The sequence below is a fragment of the Kryptolebias marmoratus genome, linkage group LG5, assembly GCF_001649575.2.
Source record: "Kryptolebias marmoratus isolate JLee-2015 linkage group LG5, ASM164957v2, whole genome shotgun sequence".
Classification (NCBI taxonomy): Eukaryota; Metazoa; Chordata; class Actinopteri; order Cyprinodontiformes; family Rivulidae; genus Kryptolebias; species Kryptolebias marmoratus.
In genome coordinates this window covers 5,487,023-5,510,217 of record NC_051434.1, presented here as the reverse complement: position 1 = coordinate 5,510,217, position 23,195 = coordinate 5,487,023, and the positions used below count along the sequence as shown (strand labels likewise).

Genomic DNA, 23,195 nt, shown 5'->3' with positions numbered 1-23,195 from the left:
GTCAGAACTACAAATTCAACAAATAACTTTAAAGGCAAGAGAGATCAGAATTTGATGGAAACTTTTATGGTTTTGGAGGCTTATTATGGTTTTTACCATGGACATAGGCACAGGCTCGCCATGCCAACCATGATCCCACCATTGGCTCTCCATGTCTCCTAAAAGCAAAGAGGTCAAACAAGCTTTAAACCCAAACATTTAACAAGGAATTTTAAATTATTGGTTAAAGCCTAAATAACGAGAAACATTTTGCAAAATTAAAGAAGACAAAACAGTGATGTGAAAATACCAGAAACAATCAAAGTATGTGGAAATAAATGAACAAAAATAACTGTTTTTTGTTGATCTCTATCTTCTGTTTTCCTGTTTTTAAAAGTTGCACATACTGTCAAAATTACTGCATTTTTTCAGAAGAAATTTGTACAGTTTCTTACTTTTAATACTTGATATGTTTGCTATGTTCCACCGTGAATAAAATACAGGTTTATGAATTATTGCATTCTTATTTTAAACAGCCTTCAAACTTTTCAGAGTTGGAGTTGCAGAAACGGAGAGACCTGTCTCCACTGTCAACATGCTGCCAGTAAACAGCTTCAGGATTTCTGCTGTACTCACAGGTCTGTGTGGACGCCATGCAAAAAGCTGACGCCTCAGAGGTAAAGGAAGAGGTGAAGAGGAGGAAGTGAACCTGCAGCTCCCCAGTCCTCCTCTTCCTCACTGGGTCTGGGATTGCAATTTGCCCCGAGTTCTGCCTGCAGGCTGCAGAGCAGTTCATACCTGTCTGTAACAGGATTAGCTCACAGGGTCCATCTTTCAGCCAGTGATTCCACAGGCAGCATCGTGGCACAGAGTCGGTTTGTTATTAACATGCCGTTAGTGAGCTCGACCAGATCAGAGCCAAAAAATATGAAACAGATCAGGAAGAGATCCAGATGTTTCCCAGGAAATCATAAAAACTCCAAATTATTAGCTTTTCCAGGCCACCTGTGTGAGTGAACGGTCAGCTGCAGGTCCACGGTTGCATTCCCTCCTGCTTTGTGTGTTTCTATTCTTGTTTCTTTGCAGTGACTCCTGATAATCCACACTCTTCCCTTTTAATCCAATTGAACAAGGGCTGACACTGTGATTCACAGCCCAGCAGCACCAGAACGCCGGGTCAATGTGTTCAGGATTATCAGACAGGTTCTCCAGGATCCTCCAGAGTGCTCTGAGGTTTCCCAGCCACGTACTGGTCAAGTTTCTTAAAAGTTTATGTGGTTTGTCTTTTGGTCCGGGTGTCTTCAGTACGACTGCATCGGAGACTGAGCTGCTCTATCACCTCTGAACCTGATGGGCGGAGCTAAGAGGCCTCTGAGCCAATCAGAGCTCATCATCTCTGATGACTCTGGAGCTAAGACGCAGCAGATTAACTCGTCCTGCATGATGCCTGAAACCTGCAGCAACTGAAACACCTCTGACTGTTACAGCAGCGTTACAAACATATCAGAAAACAAGAAACTCGAGACAAAATCTTCAGGAGAAGAACACCTGAGCGCAGGTGGCCCCATCTCCTCAAAAAACTGAACCCAGAGCAACCTGTCGCCTGTAAGACACACTAACATAAAATGATCAAAATGCACCGTAACATAAAAGCTGTGGGAGATCACAGTTTACAACTTTCTCAGACCATTTTGCAGCTCACTCATTACTTGTGACCAGATTGTAGACATTAGGTCGACCTCACAGCAGGACCGAGTCGTCGATTCGTAAAACCGTTTTGTCTTTTAGGCCACAAACTTTTGTTGTCAGTGTCAGAGACTGCATGTAAAACCTTACAGAGACAATCTGGTCAGTTTTGAAGTAATATTTGAAGTAATGTTCTGTCTCGGTGTCATGCAAAAGTGTAGAGGTTTAATATTAGCTATTGTAACATTCGTTCACGCTTGTATGGTATAAAAAAATGCTTTAACAAAACAGACCATCATTTGGAAAGCTATCAGCCAATCTGGTGGCAGACTTCCTGCCATTTCACTGATACCATAGCTGCTAAGGTACTAACTACACTTCAAAAATAACCAAATTATCCGTTTAAGGGCAACAAACTTATCATAAAAGTGAGTTGTGCCCACTCTTGCATCCCCAACTGCACCACTCTTGCTAAAAGTATGAGCGTGTCCCTGGATGTTGTGTTCCCATTATAACCAACAGAGCTAAAGCAGAACCCCAAAGAACAGAGACAGAACCAGAAGAAGAACCACGGCGAGAATTATCTACCTTTCCTACCAAAGGAGGAATGGGCCAGTGTGATTCAACACACCTGAGAAGAGCTTTTGGAACAGGAACAAACCACCACGATCAAAGCTATGTAGAACATGGAATGGTAGTGGAAAAAGAAACACTGAAGAACCTAGAACATCAAAAACAGCCCAACGAGTACAAGGAGTTCTGGTCCTTACAGGAACATTTCCTCAACATTTGGTGCCGAGATGGAATTTGATGGAATACTAGAAGAAACATAACAAGCTGATGCATAATTTCAGTTTACAGAAGCTTTATGAAAACTAATGGAACCCCGTCTGTAAAATAAAAACGTTACTGGTCTGTGAAGATCCACAAAACCACAGCGAAACACTGATTTCAGTATGTTGTTCTGTGGCGCCACCAGCACAGGTCATAGGTCACACCGAGTCCTGCTGTCGGTGTTCTCACCAGAACCCTCTGGTGTGAAGCTAAGGGAGTACAGGTGAAGCTGGCTGGAGGTGAAGCCAGATTCAGCCGTAAGAAGATTATCACACTGAGCTAATTTAAGTCAGAGACAGAGAGCGCATACTCACTATCTCTGGCTCAACTCTCTCCTTCCTGTTTCTTCTCTGAACTTAAAGCTCGAAAACTCGTATCAGACTGAAGGTCACAAGTTTCAGGAACGAGGCTCCACCGCGAAAAAACAACAACTTAGATTTGCCACAAGAGGGCAGCAGAACATTTAAACAGACACACTGATCGGTTTATATTAGATCTGTAGGTATTAGAATAATTAGGACCTGAAGTTGTTGTCTCTCAGTCTTCTTAATTAATTAACTTACTTTAAGATTTGTTAACCAGTTTAAATTTCTAAACTAGCAAATTATATTTGCATTCAAATAAAGTAATTGTTTGAAGACAATAACTAATTGAAAGGCCGAGAATTCCTTGAAGGAATGCATATCGCCTGCCACCTTGAATATCAAAACTTTAAACAGATATTTTGTGCGATCTGTTAGAGCTCAGAGTATGTCATGGGGATGAATCTCAGCTACTACCACACCAAATTTGAGCTCAATATCTGTAAAACTGACTGAGTTTGAGCTACTTTGTGTTTACTAAGGTTTATCATCTGTATTCATTTATCCCTCTACTTTGACTTGCAGGTGAAATATGTTTAACCCTGTTTTGTCTCTAAGGTTGCGCTGACAAAACAGCTGTATGTTAGCTTGCAGCTATCTACCCTCATGAAACCACCAAGCAGCCACTCACGGTCAGGCTCGTCACAGCTGGTGTATTCAGGTGTGGTCAATAGTTCCTCCTCAGAACTGCTGAAGCTACCAATCACATGCATCTTCCCAATCATCCGCCCCCTCTGTGCCATGCTGTCATCCGTAGGCTTCCTCTTCAGGGCGGAGCTTGGGTCCAGGTGTTGATGTGGCAATGGGCTGCGGCGCGGAGACGTAGGGCTGATGTGATTGGCTGCTCTGTCGACAGAGAATGACCTCTGACCTCCAGATGCGAGCAGTCCCTGAGGCTGATTCTGACGGATAGCTGAGAGGGAACCAACAAGTTGCGCTAAGAGTCGTGACACCGTGAAGCAAGCCGCCAGCAGGTCGTTGGATGTTCTCTTACCTGGGTGTCGTATGTTAAGGTGTTCAGGTTCGGCGGTTGCCAGGGAGACGTCACTATGGCGACGCTGGTGACGGACTCTGCCAACCTGAGCCAACATCCTCATGGTCTCCTCGCTCGGCTGCGGCTTCACTGGGTAACGGGCCAGATTCGGGTCGCTACGGTAACGAGCCTGAAACTCCTCTTCCTGTCTTCGTCTCTGCTCACGATCGGCCAGGACTGGATCGAAGGGGTGGTCCTGATCCAGGACAGAGGAGAGGTCAACATCTTTGTCATTACCAAGTTACGTTTCAATTAACAAGACCGGCCAAGATGTTTGTGTTTCAGGAACTACACTGAACTACTGCTCCCACTAAAATACACAAAACTGTGACACTTCTTCTGGATCTGATTCAATTCTTCAATTTGACCAGAAGGCCACAGGAGGGTTAAACCAGGCTTGATGCACCTTCATCGCACTAAAAGTACTGAAGCAGAATCCGTTGAAACACCTCTGAGACAAAAACTGAGGTAGTCACAGAGCTGAATCTGAGTGTGTGTGTAAAGTGGAGGGTGACTTATTGTGTAAAAGCACACACTGATGCAGCGCTGAGTCATTTAAGTTTGTTCTGTGTAAGTGACTACAGAAGAACCATGGCAGCTTTACAAAAATGACTGTGTGTGCAGATAAAACTGTGGGTGGATCTCGAGGTGGGGCCAGAAGAGTGTACTGGTCCCTGATTGGCTGCTGAGATGGCTCGCTTTTTTACAATTAGGTAAAGATTACAAAGAATGGGCCTTTACACATTTCTTACAAACATAATGATTGTATATTGTTTTTTTATTGTGGAAAATGAAAAAAAAATGGGAAAAGTATTCAACTTGAGCTGTTTAAAATGGATTTTTGTTTTAATCAGAAATGATTTCCAATGAGACACAAACGCAGATAATAATTTCAAATAAACTGGAAAGCAATAAAAGATTGCAGGGAGAATCCACTAAGAAGAACATCATTTGTTTTGCAGCACAATGAAGCTTCATGGTAAGTTCTGAACATCCCATTTAAGATGGACACACGTTTGACCCCCTTTTTTATACGTTGGCCCTAAAAAATCCTAGATCCACCACTGGCTGAAGTGCAATAAACAGGACAAAAGAACTTCTAATGGACTGGTTGAAATGAAGGTTTATAATTACACAAAAATAAACTAACATTACTTAAAGTCCTTCTTCACTGGCTTCTTGTTCAGTCAACAACATAATAGACAGTTGACTATGTGTTGCAAAATATTAAACATGGCTTCCCAGAGTATCCATAACATTATTTCTGGCAGTTAACGAGAAAACTGATGAATCAAACTGACTTTAAGTTTCTGCCATTAATAGGCATTACTGAGCCTGCTTTCACAAACTCCTGTGTTTTCTTTACTTCTCTGATGAGTTCAAATGCTTTCAAGTTAAGGTGATACTTCAAAGTTAGCAGATTTATAATAAAAAAAACGGCTTTATAAGACGGCTCTAAAGAAAATTAAATAAAAAATGTCTGTTGTAGAGGAAAATAATTAAATATTTGTGATAAAGAAATAAAAGGCAAAGTATAAAAAATATTAATTATAAACCATAAACAAAAATAATAAATTCACTCCATCTCTTCGACCCACCTGCGAGTGCCAGCGGCCTCGACCGTCCTTGATTGGTCGTCTTTGGACTCGTAGCTCCGCCTCCCCGTTACCATGGTAGCTGTGCAGCAAGCGACTGCGGCGATCCAGACCGTGGTCAGAAGGCGAGCGAGGCACCCTGCCACCGCCACCATCGTAGTACGAGGGGCTCCGCCTCCTGCCAAGCGCACAAACAACCAATCAGATGCAAACGATGTTCCGTACGGATCCTGTTACAGTTAACTATATTATAAAAATGTTATTATTATTTGAACTGCTTTTTAAAATACCAGAATAATCCAATCGTTTTTAAAAGAAAGAATCAAAGGTGTTCCATCGTCTCTTACAACTGGAGTTCAAGAGTTTCATCACGTTTGTTTGATTAACAGCAAACTCTTGTCTTGTAATAAAGATGATTTCTCAGGAGGCGGTTTAAACTAGTAGTCTAGTGTTCACTATTTCCCAATCACCAGATTAATCCTTTAGACATGCGGACTGAGACATCCTGCAGATGTTTAGTATTTGATCATTAAAAGGTTTGGAGGAATAAAAAGTGCTGAAGTCTTCCTGGACCGTTGGTGGAAGAGGTTAAAGGAGGGGTGCTATTCATGCTAGAACCTCCACTGGTTCTGCACATCTCAAATTTGGGTTTTTTAAATGTAAATCTGCGTATAAAGTATTTCAATACACCTCCAGCAACGACACTCTCAAGACTTTACACAGTTATTAGATCGGTCCAATCAACATGTATTAGTCAAATGAAAATCAATAGTTTCACTTTACTTTAATCTATGTTACTGCAAAGACTTAGTGTAGTCAAAAATGGGTTTTCATATAGAAACTTTTACTTCTAAAGAAATTTTTTTTATAGCGTAACAATTGTAGCAGATAGTTCACAGCCAGATAGCTCAAAATAAGTTTTAATACAAACTGAAATCACACAGGGGTCTCTAATGTAACTAAACGTATAAATAATGCAGAAACTTACATGCAGAGACTGTATCTGGTCAGTGTGCAATAACACACACGTCATGTAGCTGCAGGGCTACACACAAAGACTTCATCCAGATAAAACAAAAACGTTCTGTTTGTTGTCAGAGATAAAAATAAAAAGTGTCCTGTTGTTTAAGTTGCTGAAGGCTGGAAGCATCGTGCGGCACATTGACACACATTATCACCCACTCAGCAGGTTTATAACTGACAGGTGCGGCACAACAGAGGCCCCGCCCACTCCGATTTAAGCCACGCCCCCTCATACATCAACTACCTGCCTGACTCCGCCCACATGTGATATTACATCACTGCTCTTAGCTTCTGTTAGCATGTGTGTGTTAGCCTTCTGTATTTAGCAGCACAATAATCCCCAGTGAGCTGCAGGATTATTAATCTGTTAATCTGATTACTGTGTTTGTGTGTGTGTGTGTGTGTGTGTGTGTGTGTGTGTGTGTGTGTTTAATGGAGGGGGGTAGGAATATAAGTGTGTTGAAGCTGGGGTCTGGCTGTAAATGTATCTGTATGATCTAATTATTAATTAAGGTTGAATCAGACGTCAAAAAGAAGAGTCTGAAGTTTTCTTGATGCCGACTCAACCTGCAGACACAACTGAGGGTTAAAAAGCCCATTTAGTCTTTTTCTTGTAAACCTTTTATTCTGAAATTAAACTAAAAGATCTAAATCTGACTTTGTTTTTGATGTCACTCTATTTTCTCTTTAACTGTCCCGTCGACACGCGTTCATCCTGTCTGTCACATTTGCAGTATATTGTGTAGTTATGCACTGAATGCTCACTGGTCTGTGGCTCCGTTGCTCAGAGGCCCCATGGCTCCCGGCAGCCCCTGAAGGGCCAGGTGTGGAGGCGACGCACTGGAGTAAAACTCCCCCGATCGAGTGAGGATCTCCTGCTGCTTCCTGCACACGTTGCACACCCACATCACCTGCAACACAAGACCGGGGACAGAAAATTAGCTGAAAAGCATCTTATAGGACTGAACTCTTTGCTTTTTATGGTTAATATTTTTTGCATGAGTTAATAGTACTGTAATGCATTTTGTGAAATTGGAAAAAAAGAAACTAATTTAATAGTTTGCTTAGTGTTTTGCAACTTTCAATGTGTAACAATTTTTAAAGCCCTTAAATGACTTTTATTTGCATTCTTCAGACAAATTCCAGTTATGGTTTCCTTTCATTACTCATATTCATGTTTTTATTTCAACTAAAAACTCTTGAAAAACTTCACATCCACAAGTTCATCTGAACTGTAAAACACATTCCTTCAAAACTTTAAAGACAGACAAAAATAAATAAATAAATAAATTATTATCTGATGGATAAAAATGGATAGTTTGTGCATTAAAAACAAAACAATGCACCAGGAGAACCCTCATTATTATATATTAGATCCTTCACCATTTCAAACAAACCCCATTAACAGTTTAAATTAAATAATTACATTTTATTTCTATTTTTGAAAGTTTCTTGTTCCCACCAATAGGCTGCAGTCTTTATCAGTTTATTGTTTATAGCTATAGAACCAAAAAAAGACATTTCTGCATCAGAACCACGAAATCCTCGTGAGATCAAATGACCCTGCAGGTTCAGAGATTGCTCACTTATAAAAAGTCATCAATCAGCCACATCTGTACATGTTTAACCAATTACCAAGCAGGAAAATAAAGATGCAGGAGCTGCTACAACCAGCTCAATGTAGCCCATAATTTAGTTTTCATTATTTTAGGCCAGAATGCTCGTTGAGAAATAATTTTTAAGTGTACAAGTTCTTCTAAGGGGTGTTAAATATAAGTTTATTTACGTTAAGGAATTACTGTTAAATTTTGTTCAGTGAGAAATTACACATTATCCAAAAAATTTGATGTATATCAGCCATTAGCTGCCTTGATTTCTAAAGCTCGACATCAGTATCGGTCATAGAAAACTCTACGCAGGTTTAAAGGTGAGACAATAAGCTGACCTTATTGGCTCTCAGAGGGACACGCCCACCGCAGCGGGCGCAGAAGCGACTCTGACAGTAGCAGCAGGCTCGGCCGCAGCCGTCAGCGAACTTGGTTTTGTGACAGATGCCACAGGTGGGAGACTCCGCCCTCGCCGTCTGAGCCACGGGGGGCTCCTCCCCCAGCTTCTTCACCTGGTCTTTGTACATCTCAAACTGTTGGTGTAACTTCCTGCGGAGAAAAGGGGAGGTAGGGGATGTCAGACGATGGACGATGAGACAAATACTCCACCGGGCGTTACTGAGGCCCGAGGGGCAGCGATTTTAGGCAAGTTTCCAGTTTTTGTCAGTTAACGAATCAGACAAGAGGCCTGAAGGTACCTGACTTAAGCACAGGTACCGACTAAGCTTTGCAGCAAGAACATAATAAAATATTATGGATTAACCTCACGTCTCACACAGTAAAACTGAGGGACACCGGATCGGTGTCCTGAGCTGAGGCAGACAGGTGAAACACACCTCTGATGGGTTCACCTCCTGTGGGTTCTACTCACGTCTGCAGCTCGGTGTCAGTCGGACTTTTAACCTGCAGAACTTCGGTCACATTGGCTGCAACGTTATTGACCAACTGACTGAACCCTGAGAATGGATTCCACCTGTCCAGGTAACACAGACAGTCAGCTGACAGCTGTTCGCCCAGGGAAGGAGGCAGTTTGGGAAACAGGAAGTTGTTAAATGTGTAAAAGGTGCGTTTCCAGGGCAGGTTGTCTAGATCTGACTGAGGTACTTACGAAGCTGGGGGAGGTTTCTCTTCCTCCTGATCCCTGCAGACATAAACGGCGTGATGATGATGATGATGGTGAAATAAAGAAAAGAACAAAAATACACTGAAACTGAAGCATAAAATAATCAGAAACATGGAGAAACAGACTAAATGAGCTGCTGAAGTCCATCTAATCAGTGTTGTGATGTTTATTCATATTTTTATGACCATGTTGTGTCTGATTGTTTGCAAATTGTTCTGCAGCCAAACAACAAGCTTTTGCATTCAGTGAAGTCATAAAAATAAAAAAGCACAGATTTTGAGATTAGTGGTAGGTTCCACAGGTAACAGGTGGGTTTATAGTGGTCTTTTAGAGGTCGTAGGTTCTGTAGATCAGTGAGGACGCTACAGAGGTCATGATAACAATAACTGGGGGGGGTTCTGGAGATCAAGATGAGATTCTATGGGTTCTTTTTTCCATTTATCAATGATTAGGTTCAAATAGTCTGCATGAAACAAGTCACGAGGTTCTAATGGTTGGTGAGGAGATCCTGGATGTTAGTGAGGAGGTTCTAAAGGTCATAAAGAGTTTGACGGGGTAGTAAGAGCCTCCTAATGATACCAGAGCATGGTCATCAGTGGGTTCTACAGGTTGCAATGAAGTTCTAGATTTTAGAGAGCTCCAAACCCAGATTAGGAAGGTTCTATAGGTCACAGAACGGTGCTCAGAACGGTATCCAGGATCTCCTCACTAAATGTGAGGAAGGAGTTCTATTGACTGGTGAAGACCTCCTGATGATAACCAACTAGAACATAGCGGGCAGTAAGTTCTACAGGTCATGATGAAGTTCAAGGTTTTAGAGACCACCTCATTGAGATTTTAAGGCATGAGGAAGTTCTAGGGGTCACAATGAGAATCTAATGGTCAGGGAGATGATCCTGGATTTGGCTCTAATGGTCATGAAGAAGTTCTATTGATTGGTGAAGACCTTGTGACTAGAACATATACATCAGTAAGTTCTAAAGGTCATGATGAATTTTTAGTGGTCAGTCAGGAGCTCCTGGAGATTGGTGAGGAGGTTCTAAAAGCCATAAAGAGGTTCCATTGGTTAGGACCTTCTGAAGGTTAAGGGCTAGCTGAAGTTCTAGACTGTTCTTGTAGATCGGTGAGGAGTTTCCAGAGACCAAAAGGAGGTTCTAAGGTTTATTTTTCTTCTACAGAGTAGTAAAATATATTAGTAGGAGTTGTAGTTATTGATGCACCATTGTCCAGCTCCTAGAGATCTGTGAGGAGGTTCTAGAGATCAGTAAGGAGCTCAGGTCAGCAAGCAGGTTTTACAAGTCAAGAGGAGGTTCTGCAGATTTTTTTCTAAAGCTCACCATAAACCATTTAACTACCCAAATGATCATTTGGGAGGTTCTTCTTAATGAGTCTTCAATAAAAAGCAACTAAAATCACTAAATGGTGAATACGGCTGTGTTGGTGTTTTCATATTTTTATGACCACATTGATATGAGTCCAGAATCACTTTATTGGCCGAGTATGATCCACGACACATGGAATTTGTTGTCAGTAGATGGTCAGACTCCCTATGCTCATACAATTTACAAAAAATCATAAAAGTCAAGGTATAAAACCAAAATTTGAATAAAAACAATAAATAAAATCAGCTTAATGAATAAAATTTGCTTAAATAATATGAAAAGAAGCAAACAACAAAAACCGTTTCCAGCAGAAAAACAGTTCAGGTGTTAATGATATTAATGGCAATGGGGATAAAATTATTTCGGTGTCTTGTGGTTCTGATCTTAGCTGATCTGTAACACCTGGAGCTGGAACAAATACTGAGTGGGGAGAAAGGTCTCTGATGATGTTACCTGCCTTCTTCTTGACTTGTTCTATAGAAATCCTGAAGGGTGGGCAGGAGAGAACCAATGATCTGTTCTGCAGGTTCTTTTTTTTATGCACTCTGCAGTCTGCTTGTTTCTTGCTGTGTGGCTGCACCAAACCAGACTGTAATAGATGTGCACAGTATGAACCCAATGACAGCTGTGTAGAACAGCCTCGGCAGCTCTTGTGACAGACTTTGTTTCCTCAACTGCCGCAGGAGAAACACTCATTGCTGGGCCTGTTTCAGGACGGTGCCGGTCTTGACTCCCCATTTAAAATACTGGGAAATAGTAGTTCTGTGGGCTGTGAAGGGGGGTGTTTCCTAAAGTCCACTGTCATCTACACAATCTCAAGGGTGTTCAGCTCCAAATTGCTGGTGCTGCATCAGAGCAACCTCATACCGATACGCAGACTTGTCATCATCAGCATCGTCTTCACAGCAGGGTCCATGGAGGTGCAGTCATTGGTATAGAGGAAGAAGAGCAGTGGAGAGAGGACACATCCCCGAGGACCTCCTGTGCTAATTGTCCTGCCTCCTGACCTGATGTCACCAAGCCTCACCTGCTGCTTCCTGCCTGTCAGGAAGTCGATGATCCACTAGCAGACTGACGGTGGAGAGGATCTGTGGGTCGACTGTACTGAATGCTGAGCTGAAATCCAACAAACAGGATACCTGCGTAGGTCCCCGGGTGGTCCAGATCTTACAGGATGAAATTTATGTTTATGGCGTCTTCCACTGATCTGTTTGCCTGTTAGGCAAACTGTAAGAGATCCAGAAGGTGACCTGTTTTGTCCTTCAGGTGGGTCAACACATATTTAAAGGTTTTCATAACGACAGATGTTGGAGCTACAGGTCTGAAGTCCTTCAGACCTTTGGTGGAGGACTTCTTGGGGACTGGAGTGATTGTTGCCTGTTTGAAACAGGAGGGAACTTCACCAGAGGTAAATGAAGAACATCTTGAGGTCGGTGAGAAAGAATCTTATCACTCCAACACAGAATCTTTGTTCTGCTGTAATTTGGGCGATAATTGTTTGTTCTGTGAGCTCTGGTTAGTGTATCTACAGACGTAAAGTTTTATTTTGTATGAATGTTGTGAAACATTTGACAGATTAACCTAAAAGCTTGGACACAAAAAATGCTTTGACTGTCCCAAATAACTCGAGATTTGTCGTTAAACTATTCGACCAATGAGCCTTAAATCACTGCAGCTGACTTCAGCAGCTCTCACAGAATAATAATAATTAAAAAAAACATAACAGGATGGAAAAATACATCAAATTAAAAGCACTGAAACAATGTGATTGACAATATTCAAGGGGAAAAAATAATCTGGAGCCGTTGTTGGGAAATCCAGGAGAGGAGACAGCTCTTTATTCATCCTTTTGCAGATAATTTAAACACTAATTGATCACTCAAACCAGGAAAACCTTCATCTCAGAGTCTCCGTCACTCTTAAGTTCTCATATTCAAACAAACGAAATAAGGAACTCTTTTTTGTTGGCAGATGAAATCACCAAACTACTTCCATCAATATGATTTTGTCAGCAAATGAGGAAATTTTAATGTTTTTATGAGCATGCTGAGGGGATTCCTCTACAAACTGATGATTTTAAGTTCCAGGTTTGTCTTCAGAGACACCTGCTGGCCACAGGTGGCTCCAGCAGCTCGATCCGAGACCAAGAACATCGTCTGGGGTTGTTTCAGATGCCATCAGAAAACTCGCTGCACTGAGAAACCTGTTAACACTGAGGCTATTGTTCCTCTCTGTTCTGACCAAACACCAGTTCATCTGCTCCGACTGATCAATGAGCCGATCAACTCAAGACCTTAACTTGCTGCATTTACAACCAACTGGTTCCGGTCTTCAAAGATCCAAAATCTTCCAGCAGGTTTTGATCCTTGTTAAACCACAAACCCCGACCCACCAACACCCCCCAACTAATGGGATAACTGGATTAAGTCTGCAGTAATTAAAAGCAACAAAAAAACAGAAGGGCTGGCATCCAGCTGGCGAAACAAGCAAACATCCTGCTCAAGTCACCAAACAGAACCACAGAACCTTCAATAAAAAACCAGCATAACATCCTGGGTATCTACAGAAAGATTCACAACTACAGGGATCCTGCACCAAGCAAAGGAAGGCGTTTAGGGTTTATTGCTCATGTTTCTCTCTCTTTTTTGTTTCCAAATACTATTTTTTTGTTTGTTTGTTTGTTATTGCTGTAACAACTAAAGTCCAGAGTCAGGAGGACCCTGTTTTATGTTCTTCAGGAGAACTTCTTTCAGGTTGTTGATGTTCTGCTGCATCAACCATCACTGTTCTGAGATTATTATTATTAGGACATCTCTGACCCGTTTCATTCTTTAAAATGAGCAGATAATCGAGCAAATCTTCCTGCACCCTTTATTTCTTCTTCTTCTTCAGGAAAGTGGCTAAACATCTCAGATGAGCTTCCTTTTTTTGTGTGACATGTTTTCTGCTGCAGCTGCTGAATGGCTGCTGCTGACAGCGGCCCCACTTACTTCAGCATGCTCTGCTCCTTCTCCTCCTCTTTCTTCTGTCGCTCCATCACTGAGAGGATGATGCGCCGCTCCTCCTCGGTCAGGTGGCTCAGGTCCGGCAGCTCCGGCCGGGCCCCGGAGGGCGGCGCGGGTCCGGCCGCTCCAGACATCCCCGACTGAGAGCCGCTGGAGGAGAAACACGGGAGGGATCAAAACAAAACAGAAAACAAAACAAAAAAAACAAAAAAAAAAAAAAAACGAAACGAGGCGGTCAATCAGCTGCTTCGGCGTGGATGAAGGCTGTCAGTACGTTCAGTAAATCATGGTGACAGTGATGATGATGATGCTGATGATGATGGAGGCTGCAAAGCTGCAGAGTGTTCTAATGTGTTTCAGCGGCTCTGCGTGCAGCTCTGCGGCCGCGGCGGAGCCTCGAGGTGCGGCCGGGGAGCTGCGTCTGCACCCGCCGTGAGACAAATCCACCTGTTCATGTGTTCATCCATCCATCCACCCACCCACCCTTCCCTTCCTTCCTCACCGACAGGCGCAGCGGCGTCCTCTCGCCTGTTTACTCCGAGCTCATGTCGCCTCCTCCGGCTCCGGTCGGCTCTCCGTCCCGCCGGCGGCTCTCATCCTTCGCTCCTCCGCGGCGCTCGGGGCTCCTCCGCTCGGCCTGCTGTCGTTGCGTTGCCTCGCTTCGCCTCGGCGCTAATGGACGCAGCGGCGGCGGCGGAGGAGACGGAGGAGAGAATAAATAAATCCTCCATAGGAAAAGGGGGCGGAGCCACGGCACAAGACCGCGTTACGTGCAGCAGAGATCAGCTGGTCGTCGGCCGGTGGGCGGTGGTGCTGCTGGCTGCTGGGGCTAAACATAGACCTGCAGCCAAAGATAGACCTACAACCGAACCGAACCCACTGAGCAGCCAGCAGATCAATAAACTCAGTCACACCGTCTGCCGGAGGAACCGGCTGTGCAAAAGTTTTAGGCAGGTTTTTAAAAACATGTGTACTCTCATCAGTCAACAATGCAAAATGAACAGGAAATCTGCATGAAATCAACATTTAGTTTCATCACATGGTTCTAACACAAAAAACTGGTTATGACTCTGTGAGTGCTATAAATATTGGCCTAAAATCTACCTTCAGACACATATAAGTGCTAACAGATTGATCAAGACCTGTGTTTGAAATGTCGGCATTAACTATGTCCAGGCAACTCTGTCTGTTAGCAAAATACTTCATGAATAAATGAATTAATTTTAATTAAACTGTCAGGAAATAATCACTGGATGTAGCTCTGTAACTGATTGCTTTTTGGACATTAGCCAACACAAAAATGGCTATAACTTAGTCATTTTCTACATATATTGAGCTAAAATTTGGTGTGGCAGTAGCTGAGAGTCATCCCCAACCTGAGTGTGACACCCCCTGAAATTGCACCACATAGTGCTTATTGTCATTTTACAAGATTTGACCAAAACAGGTACGTAACTTAGGTATACTTAATCATAAACCTGACTACAAGCTTACAAAATCTCTTGTTTATGTGCAAGTGTGCCAAGAACTGATCCTGTTTTGATTTGTCTGTTGTTTTTTCACTTTACATTTAATAAAATGATTAATAAATATAATCGATTACAATTTATATTTGTGAACACACTCTTAGTTTACAGCTAAAGTGAGTTCTTGACACTCAAAATAAAAATAAACTAGTTAAATAAAAAGATATTTAGACAAAAAAAAACACTTTAAGGCAATATATTATAATATCTCGTAAAACATGAATTAATTAATATTTCTAAGCTAAACTCTGACCTATTGGAAATATTCTGTGGAGAACAGCGCCCTCTGTTGGTGAACTACAGTAACACACCAAAAGCTGAAATCGTTGGTAAAAATCTATGATAAAAAGCAGAATGTGTGTGACTAAAGTATTTAATTGAACTTTCCTGTAAAAATTATTGTACTAGATAAAAGAAAAGGGTCAAAAATGACAAAGACTTTAAACTGCTGCTGTAAGGAGGATTGTTTAGTCTCATCAGTTCATAAACAGATAATGTTAATTAAAGAATCAGTGTTCACATCTCATTAACAGCGAGTTTAAAAGCATTAACGCAAACATTTTTCTTTTCCATCTTTTAATTTTACATCCGGGCCATCTTCTTGTCGAAAATGTTCACACATTTGAAGTGAGAACGAATTTGACCAAATATTTGGACACAGTTTGTAATTTATACCTTAATAACTTTAGTTTCTACCGCCATTAAACCGGACCAAGTCTCTGCTGTTACTTCCGGTTAACCCTTTTCACAATAAGACTCTGAAACAAAAAAGACGCTACATTTTAGTAACAGAGCTGCGATAACTACTTATTTTTCGACGTCTTTTAAAATAAAATGCGATGTTGTTTTTTGCTAGTGTCACCTCGCGTGTTATCTCTTTGTAACTTTATTATTTTGAACTTTATTGTGAAATGAGCTCGGAAATGGTAGCTGACTTTTAACGGAAGTCTTGCTGTAGCAACGCTTAGAGCCTAAAGTAACACATGGCTTTTAGTTACAGTTTTACTACAGTTAGCTTTTGGCTTGTGGTTTGCCGATTTTAACTTTTAGCAGCGGTTTTGCTCATTTTAGCTCCTGTCCTGCCTGTTTTCTGTGTTTAACAATTCCTTCAGCGCTCAGAAATCATGCTGCGTTTTCACTGAAAATGTCATTTCTCTCATCATCAGTTGGTGTTTACGAAGCCTCCTGCACAGCCCGACTTGCTGAGGTGGAGATGTTGACCACGATGCTGTGTCTATAATTTAACACTCCTGTTTTGAAGGGGATGTGTGTGACGTCATCGTGTGGTCATGTGACTCCTAAACCAGTCTTAAGAGGATTATTGTGTTGTTCCTTCTGTTATAGTTACTGTATCTTTTATTATTCAGCTGTTTTTGTTATTTCAAGAAGAAGCAGAAATCTGTGGGCAGCCAAACAATTTGATTATTGATTTGTTTGCGGATGATTGGCAGCTTCCCAGCAGATGATTGACAGATGAAGCTGAATGTGTGTGCAGTGTTTCTGCTGCTGATCTGCTGTCTGCAGAGGGTCGACTGCAGCCTGCCAGACTTCACCCCCGCAGCAGCACCACTGCAGGTAGGACAGGTGTACAAATGAGGGAGTAAGAGACAGAATAAACACAATCTGAAGCTGTTTAAAAGTAGTGACTAGACCATAATGTTGTCACTTTTAGACTATACAACACACCGATGACTACAATCAGCAGATCAGGAGGGGATGAGGGGTTTAAATGATCTCGTTGGTTTTACAGGAAAAGGTTTCTGTAAACTCAGAGTCAATCATCGTCACATCTCCAAAGAAGAATGACTTCATGCGACTTCCTGGAGTCTGCCGACGCCTGAAGAGACGCAGAATCACCATCCTGGTAAATATCTGCTTGAGCCCTTTTCACACAAACATTGCTGTGTGTCAACACAAATATGATCTCTTTGTCAAGCTGCTGTTGTTCTCTGTTGCTGGTTGTTTGCTCAATCCTGATATATATATATATATATATATATTCAAATAACAGTGTCAGAATTAAAAGGAGACATTATTTACAGTACCTTACACATAAACATTTATTTAGTTCTTTGATTTTCTTTTCTGTTGCAAGGCCACTTAAATTTAGCTTCGCAACCTTTTGTTTTTGTTTTTTTTTTTCAGCTTAGTTTACCATAACTTACAGTCCTCTAGTGTTTAACTAAACCAAAGCATGATGTGTTGCTTCAAGGTCTCTCCTTCCTCTCCTCTTTCAGTGCAACATGGAGAAGTTCTGTTGGGGATGGGGTTGGTGGAGGAGTCAGAAAATTCCACACGGTCAGGTGTGTCGCTGCCCTCAAGCTTCCAGGTGTTCACATTTCTTTATTCACAGCCTCTGAACAGAAAATAACAAGCACAAGCAGTTGATTTGCTGCAAATAATCTGATATGTATTATTTAGCCTGCATGTATTTGTAAAAGCTGATTAAAATAAAAAATACAAAAGGGTTTTGTGTATAGAGGGTTTCTTTTCAGATATTTATTAAATTACATGCTCTTTATACGTAGATGGATGCAGAAAATTTTAAACTATAAAACAAGTCAATTTTAAGATTATCACTGATAAAATATTGTGTTTACAACACAAATGTATTTAATTAGTGATTACTTTGGGGTTTAAAGTATTCCTTAAACGACAAAATTGACAATTAAGGTTGTAATGTGCAACAATGGCCACCAGGTCGCGGTGCAGACACACTGAAGACGTATATTTCAGAAGAGACGTCATTGCTGATGACGTTTTCTCTGACTTCCGCCAACATTTACGTTTCCAACGGGCCGAAGAAGCTGAAGGAAATGGCAGGTCTTGACTTTCAAAATAAATGTTTTAATAACATCATGTACTACATCATCAGTATAAACCCGAATTTTCCCGACTGTTTAGGCTCACGGGGTCTGAACTCTCCCTTGTTTTTGTTGGCACTGGCCAGATTACATCCTGAGCAAGTCTCCAGACCACTAAAGGACTAATAATTTACTATAATTTACTGTTATTCACTTGTATTAAAAAATGTTAATAAATCACCAGCAGCCAACCATGCAAGTATCTGAACGCTGAGCAGAAACTGCTCACTTTCAGACATATAAAGTCGCAGGGAAGACCACAATAACAAAAAACACAAACTTAAAACTGAAAAACTTGGTTTGACAGGAGTTTATTGACTGCACCCCATGTAACTATATTTAATATGCAGTCTGTTACCTATTACCTTTTGTTATGTTTAATGTGCCCTACAAATGTATTGTAAGACAATTGATAAAATCAAAGAAATTATATTAAAAACATTTACATTTGTGTGCATAGTTTTTTTTCAAGTCTGAACGTTGTGGTGATGCTTTTACTCTGAAGACACTAAACCGGAAGCTTTACGTGTGTCTCTCCACTTGTTTGAGTCGGTGTGAGCCTGATCGCAGTCCCGGTGTTAGCAGTAGGTGGATTTAACCTGCTCTCCTTCCAATAAGTAACAAAATTAACGGATAGTTTGTCTCGTACTTCGTTTTAAACCAGCTTCTCTTCTTCTCGACTTTTTGTGTTGGATTTAAAATGGCGGCGTCTTCAGTGGATCGCGGTGAGTGTCCGGAGTTTAGCTAACCTCGGCTAATGTTAGCTCCTCTTTGTAGGTAAACACAGCGTTTGGGTAGACAGTTTTAGCCACAGCTGTAGCCTCACAGTGTCTTTGTGTTGGTGTTGTTCGATGTATAACTCTGATATAAACGGAGCTCAAGCTGGTTAAAGGTCTGTCATCACTTTTAGTTTGTTAGCTACATGTTAGCTGGTTAGCTTATCCGTTCACGACTGATGCCTTTGTTTTGAGTCTGCATTTAACTATCTGTGCAATCAGCTGATTATTAAAAGTGCAAAGTTCATTATCTGTTGGTGACGATGCTGGAAATGCTTCTCAGACTAGAAAGTAATAATAAGTACTTTTTTTAAATCTGCTGATGGCTTGTGTTTGTTCATTTTTGCACTTATTAATCTTCAGTTCACTGTAATGTTTGTACATTTCTACATTAATAAACAGAGAGGAATATAAAATGAAACACTACATGTCCCAAAGACTTTCTTGTAACTTTAAGGGGCTTTTTGATCAACATTTCTTCAGGCTTTCTGATGTTTTGTCAAAGCACTTTGATGATTGACTGCTTTTTAAATTATTTTTAGCCCAGTCATTCTACCTTGACATATTTAGAAAGAGGTTTGGTTGTCTTGTCCTTTTACACTATCCTATAAATAATTAAATTACAAATATACACCAAACTTAAGGGATGAATCGGTGTTGAAGTCTTGAGGAGTAGCTCAAGACTTGTATGACATTTGATTAAATTTAATGCTGTTTTTTAACCATTTAGTTGGCAAAAATACCCTTTTATCTTCCAACAACGGCCCTCAATAATTTACAGAGAAAGTAATTTAATCAAGAAAATTAATTTACAAGTAAAAAGTTATTTGAACAAACCAGACTGACCGACTGATTTGTTTTACCTTTCAGGATTCAGCAGTTTGTTGCCTTAAATGCCTTTACTCCACCTGAGCATCATGTAAGCAGACAGACAGGAAACCACCTGAGAGTCGAGCCTGTCCCGGGTCCAGTTGGGTCCAGAACCAGCCGGGTACAGGTCAGTAACCTGCAGTAGAGACAAAGGGTGTGGCTGTGGCGTCACCTTCCAGTTGGGGAATGGAGAGCGACTGCCGGATCCCAGTTACCTGCTGTCGACCTCGAGTCCTCCTCCTCCATGCTCTGTTCTGGGTCCTCGTCTCGCTCGGGTGAGTCGGTCTCTCAGAACTTGACGAGGTTGTTGCTTATAAGGAGTGATAGAATTCAGCAATTATTTCTCAGCAATTTACTACTTCCCTGCTTGTGCTGCTTTAGCAACCAAAGCATCCGCAGAAGAATAAATAGATTATGTTGATTGTGAAATGAGACCATGAACTTGATTTCATGCTTAAAATTATCGATATTTATCTTTTGGTTTCATAGCAGAAGAGTCGTTAGGCACCTCATGATGTAATTATGATTCAGATACAGTACACAATATTTTACTTTACACTGCAGCATAAAACAAGAGAACAAACCGAGTCTAATTAGTGAGAACAGTGGCATAAGACTCTGTGGTGCTCGGTGTCCATGCCTTACATTAGAGCCATTACTCATTTTCTTTAGTGTTTCTACGACTTTGTTTTTGGTCCTGTTGTAGAGTGTGGAAATGGCTGTGATGATCATGTTCTATCGTGGCTTAAAAGTGCAAAACGCAGCACACAAGTCCAGATTTTCAACCACAGAAAACGGAGCAAATCCTTCACAACAAATGTTGCAGTGGACTTTATAATTTTCTTTGTTCTTTGGTAGTTAGGTGGAAACTGACGTTACTCGCTCGACCAGCTGCGTTTACGTTTCCTCCATCTTACATTAGTGTGGCTCTTGTCAGTTTCATTTTTCCTTTTGATTTCATAGAAGCTGAAATACTTTTATGTATTATGAGTTTTGTCAGTGAAATTTAAAACTAGAGAGATGTTTGACGCCTAACATGTTTTTTTGTTTTTTGTTTTTTTAGAGTGTATGGAGCATCTCTGCGGAGTGAAGTGAAAACTACAGGTACATCCAGCTTTAACACCTCCAAAAACAAACTGTTCTGTGAGATGCAAACTGTAATTAAACATTGTTTTCTGATGTCTGAACATCTGTAGCAGCTTTGAAGCCCGCTGCCGCTCCCTGCTGGCTAACGGAGGAGTTTGTGGTGTCCGAGGCGTGCGTCCCCTGCAGTGACTTCATCTCTGTAAGCAACCTCTGTTTCATTTGCTTTTAAAAACAAAATCACTTTGTTTTTATACTTTAATATGAAGCTAGATTTACTGTGAATCGTCATGGGTTTCACAGTTGCTTGAGACCAAACATTGTGGATGCAAACAGCTCAGAGAAGACAAGTCTGGTCTGATGTAGTGACTCTGTGATTGTTTCAGAAGACGCAGATGGCCTGCAGACAGACGGGATACATCGAGAGGGTCAACTGCACCAAGTCCAGCAAGGAAGAGTACAAAAGGTTAGACAGCTCACAGCAAAGCACACAGAGACGGAAGTGAAATATTTTAAACAGCAAAGAGTTTGGTGATTGTGGTTCAGGATGAAGGTTCTAACCGTTCTCCTCCACACAGCTGCCGCTCGGCTCTGATGGAGGAACATCTCTTCTGGAAGTTTGAGGCAGCAATGTTGGCCCTGACGGCTCTCTTTGCCATCATGGTCGTCATCCGTCAGCGCCGGCTGGATCGCCTTGCATCAGAAAAGGTCCGCCGGCAGATTGAATCCATCTAGGACGAGGCCCTTGTCTAGTTTTTATCCTGCAGCAGTATTTTAACAGGAGGTGGAGTTAAAATTGAGCCTCAGAGTTTGGACTGAGATCAACCAGGACTAAAGAAAAACCTGCAAAGAACTGGACTGCAAGATGTTTTCAACACAAACCTTATTTAAAATGAGATGATAAACATGACAAAGACATCCCAGTTCTTCACCGATGACATTTCATCTTCACCAGCAACTGATTATTTCCTGTTAGAACCCCACACAAACACACTAAGGCCAGAAATGTTCTGACTCGTGATGACGACAAACTTTAAAATATATTTTAGTGCTGAAAGTTTATAGATAAATTGAGGAAGGATGAAATAGTACAACTGAAAGTTTGACGGACTGAAAAGTGAAACGGAAATGTTTCAGAAATGGTAGCTGAAACTTGTCACACCCAGCCAGAAGTGTGCGTACAGATCAAGGCATAGTATTATGGTCTGCTGCTGGATCCGTGACTCCTGTGGTTGAGCAGACTCCAGATTCTAACAGCGGGTTGGAACGATCTCACAAACAGGAACCACAGAAGGCTGTGGTGCAGGTTTCTGGAAAAAATTCAGCTTTACTTCTCGGAGACACAATGTTCATCTTTACATTTAGTCTGTGATCTGAAAGGGCTTTTTTTCTTTTAAGGTTGAAGTTACACTTTCTAAAACTCAATAATAAACTAAAAACCTCCATCTGATGGGTTCACATCACCACTCGCTGCGCTCTGATTGGTTACTGCATCAAACTGAACAAACAGCCAGGACAGAAACTGTTCCAGTATCTGAACATATTAAAGAATCATCCAGCAGTGATATCACCTTATGCTTCTCTGTCAGAGTTCCTGACTTGTTCAGCTGTGAATTTTTCCTCATCTCGCCGTGTAACATATTTCCAGTTGTCTTTAAACAGAGATGATGTTTAGATGATTTTATTGTAAATAATAGTTTGGTTTATTTTCTGGTTTTTGTTTCTCTGTGAAGTTTCCGACAAAATAAACTGAAGAGAGACTTGAATCATTCTTGGGCTGGATTTATTCACACATTAAAAAGAAAACTGGTAATTTAAAACTTAATTTATGGTAATTTAATTTAGTGGTTGGTTGTACAAACAGGAAGTGAAGACAATTCTCCAGTTTATGGACCTGAACCAGGAGGAGACGGTCATTAAAAGAGCTAATGCAACAGACTTAGCTTGATTTATTGAGTGGTTATGACTCACTTTTGTATGTTTGCTTTTATTTTGAGGAAGGAAGAATCTTTAAGCATAATCTGAAATAATCTTCTGGTGCTTTGGCATCAGAACAGCACCTTTTCTTAGTTAGAAACTACAGTGATAATATTTGCAACTATCACACATCACTGACACCGTTGGATGCTGAACCAACACTTTTAGTTAAAGAATCGTTTTAGAAAAATCCATAAAACCATCTTCAATCAGGGTGGAAAACAGCTCTGATAACTCCATATTTACCTTAATTCTGTGCCCATAAAAGAACTAAAACATGAATAAGAATTTATCAGCACATAAAATAACAAGCAAATTGTAACTTGTGTGTTCTAATTTTATCACTTGCTGCATAAAGGACTTGCCCTTAAATTGTGTAACAAACTATAAGAGTTTTGAGAGTTAACACAATAGAATCAAAATGAAACATCTGAACTGAGGGTAAGATTAAAGAAAGAGATAACCCTTAA

The 23,195-nt window shown here is 41.1% G+C and overlaps 3 protein-coding genes across 10 annotated transcripts in view; 2 read left to right on the top strand and 1 right to left on the bottom strand.

The window, feature by feature from the left end:
- LOC108243944 (regulating synaptic membrane exocytosis protein 2) overlaps window positions 1–14,388 on the bottom strand; it is a 32,343-nt gene extending 17,955 nt beyond the window's left edge. The window contains exons 1-10 of one of the 4 annotated variants that reach the window (XM_037975894.1): window positions 14,132–14,388; window positions 13,615–13,779; window positions 9,228–9,260; window positions 8,991–9,092; window positions 8,458–8,668; window positions 7,278–7,423; window positions 5,493–5,667; window positions 3,856–4,090; window positions 3,493–3,774; window positions 97–158 (exon numbers count right to left, since the gene is read on the bottom strand). In XM_037975894.1, the coding sequence (XP_037831822.1) occupies window positions 97–158; window positions 3,493–3,774; window positions 3,856–4,090; window positions 5,493–5,667; window positions 7,278–7,423; window positions 8,458–8,668; window positions 8,991–9,092; window positions 9,228–9,260; window positions 13,615–13,763 (1,395 nt within the window). In that variant the 5' untranslated portion in view covers window positions 13,764–13,779; window positions 14,132–14,388. Of the gene's footprint in view, window positions 1–96; window positions 159–3,492; window positions 3,775–3,855; window positions 4,091–5,492; window positions 5,668–6,477; window positions 6,636–7,277; window positions 7,424–8,457; window positions 8,669–8,990; window positions 9,093–9,227; window positions 9,261–13,614; window positions 13,780–14,131 lie in introns of those variants that run through there. The other 3 variants (XM_025008930.2, XM_037975895.1, XM_037975896.1) reach the window with 3 other exon arrangements.
- A 1,736-nt stretch (window positions 14,389–16,124) lies between these two features.
- si:ch211-191i18.4 (uncharacterized protein LOC799350 homolog) lies at window positions 16,125–17,623 on the top strand. The gene is made up of 3 exons (XM_037975807.1): window positions 16,125–16,730; window positions 16,906–17,019; window positions 17,393–17,623. Exons 1-3 carry the CDS (start codon window positions 16,629–16,631, stop codon window positions 17,513–17,515), a joined length of 339 nt encoding a protein of 112 aa, XP_037831735.1. The 5' UTR covers window positions 16,125–16,628; the 3' UTR covers window positions 17,516–17,623.
- A 911-nt stretch (window positions 17,624–18,534) lies between these two features.
- On the top strand, window positions 18,535–22,514 carry jtb (jumping translocation breakpoint). Of its 5 annotated transcripts, XM_025008951.1 has the most exons (7): window positions 18,535–18,603; window positions 18,736–18,744; window positions 19,666–19,940; window positions 20,729–20,769; window positions 20,862–20,950; window positions 21,135–21,214; window positions 21,327–22,514. In XM_025008951.1, the coding sequence occupies exons 3-7, from the start codon at window positions 19,852–19,854 to the stop codon at window positions 21,481–21,483; spliced, it is 456 nt and encodes a 151-aa protein (XP_024864719.1). In that variant the 5' UTR covers window positions 18,535–18,603; window positions 18,736–18,744; window positions 19,666–19,851; the 3' UTR covers window positions 21,484–22,514. The 5 variants fall into 5 exon arrangements, with proteins under 5 accessions (XP_024864719.1, XP_024864722.1, XP_024864721.1 ...); XM_025008954.1 differs by having other exon boundaries at window positions 18,542–18,744; window positions 20,865–20,950; window positions 21,138–21,214; XM_025008953.1 differs by having other exon boundaries at window positions 18,542–18,744; window positions 20,865–20,950.
- The last annotated feature ends 681 nt before the right edge of the window (window positions 22,515–23,195 follow it).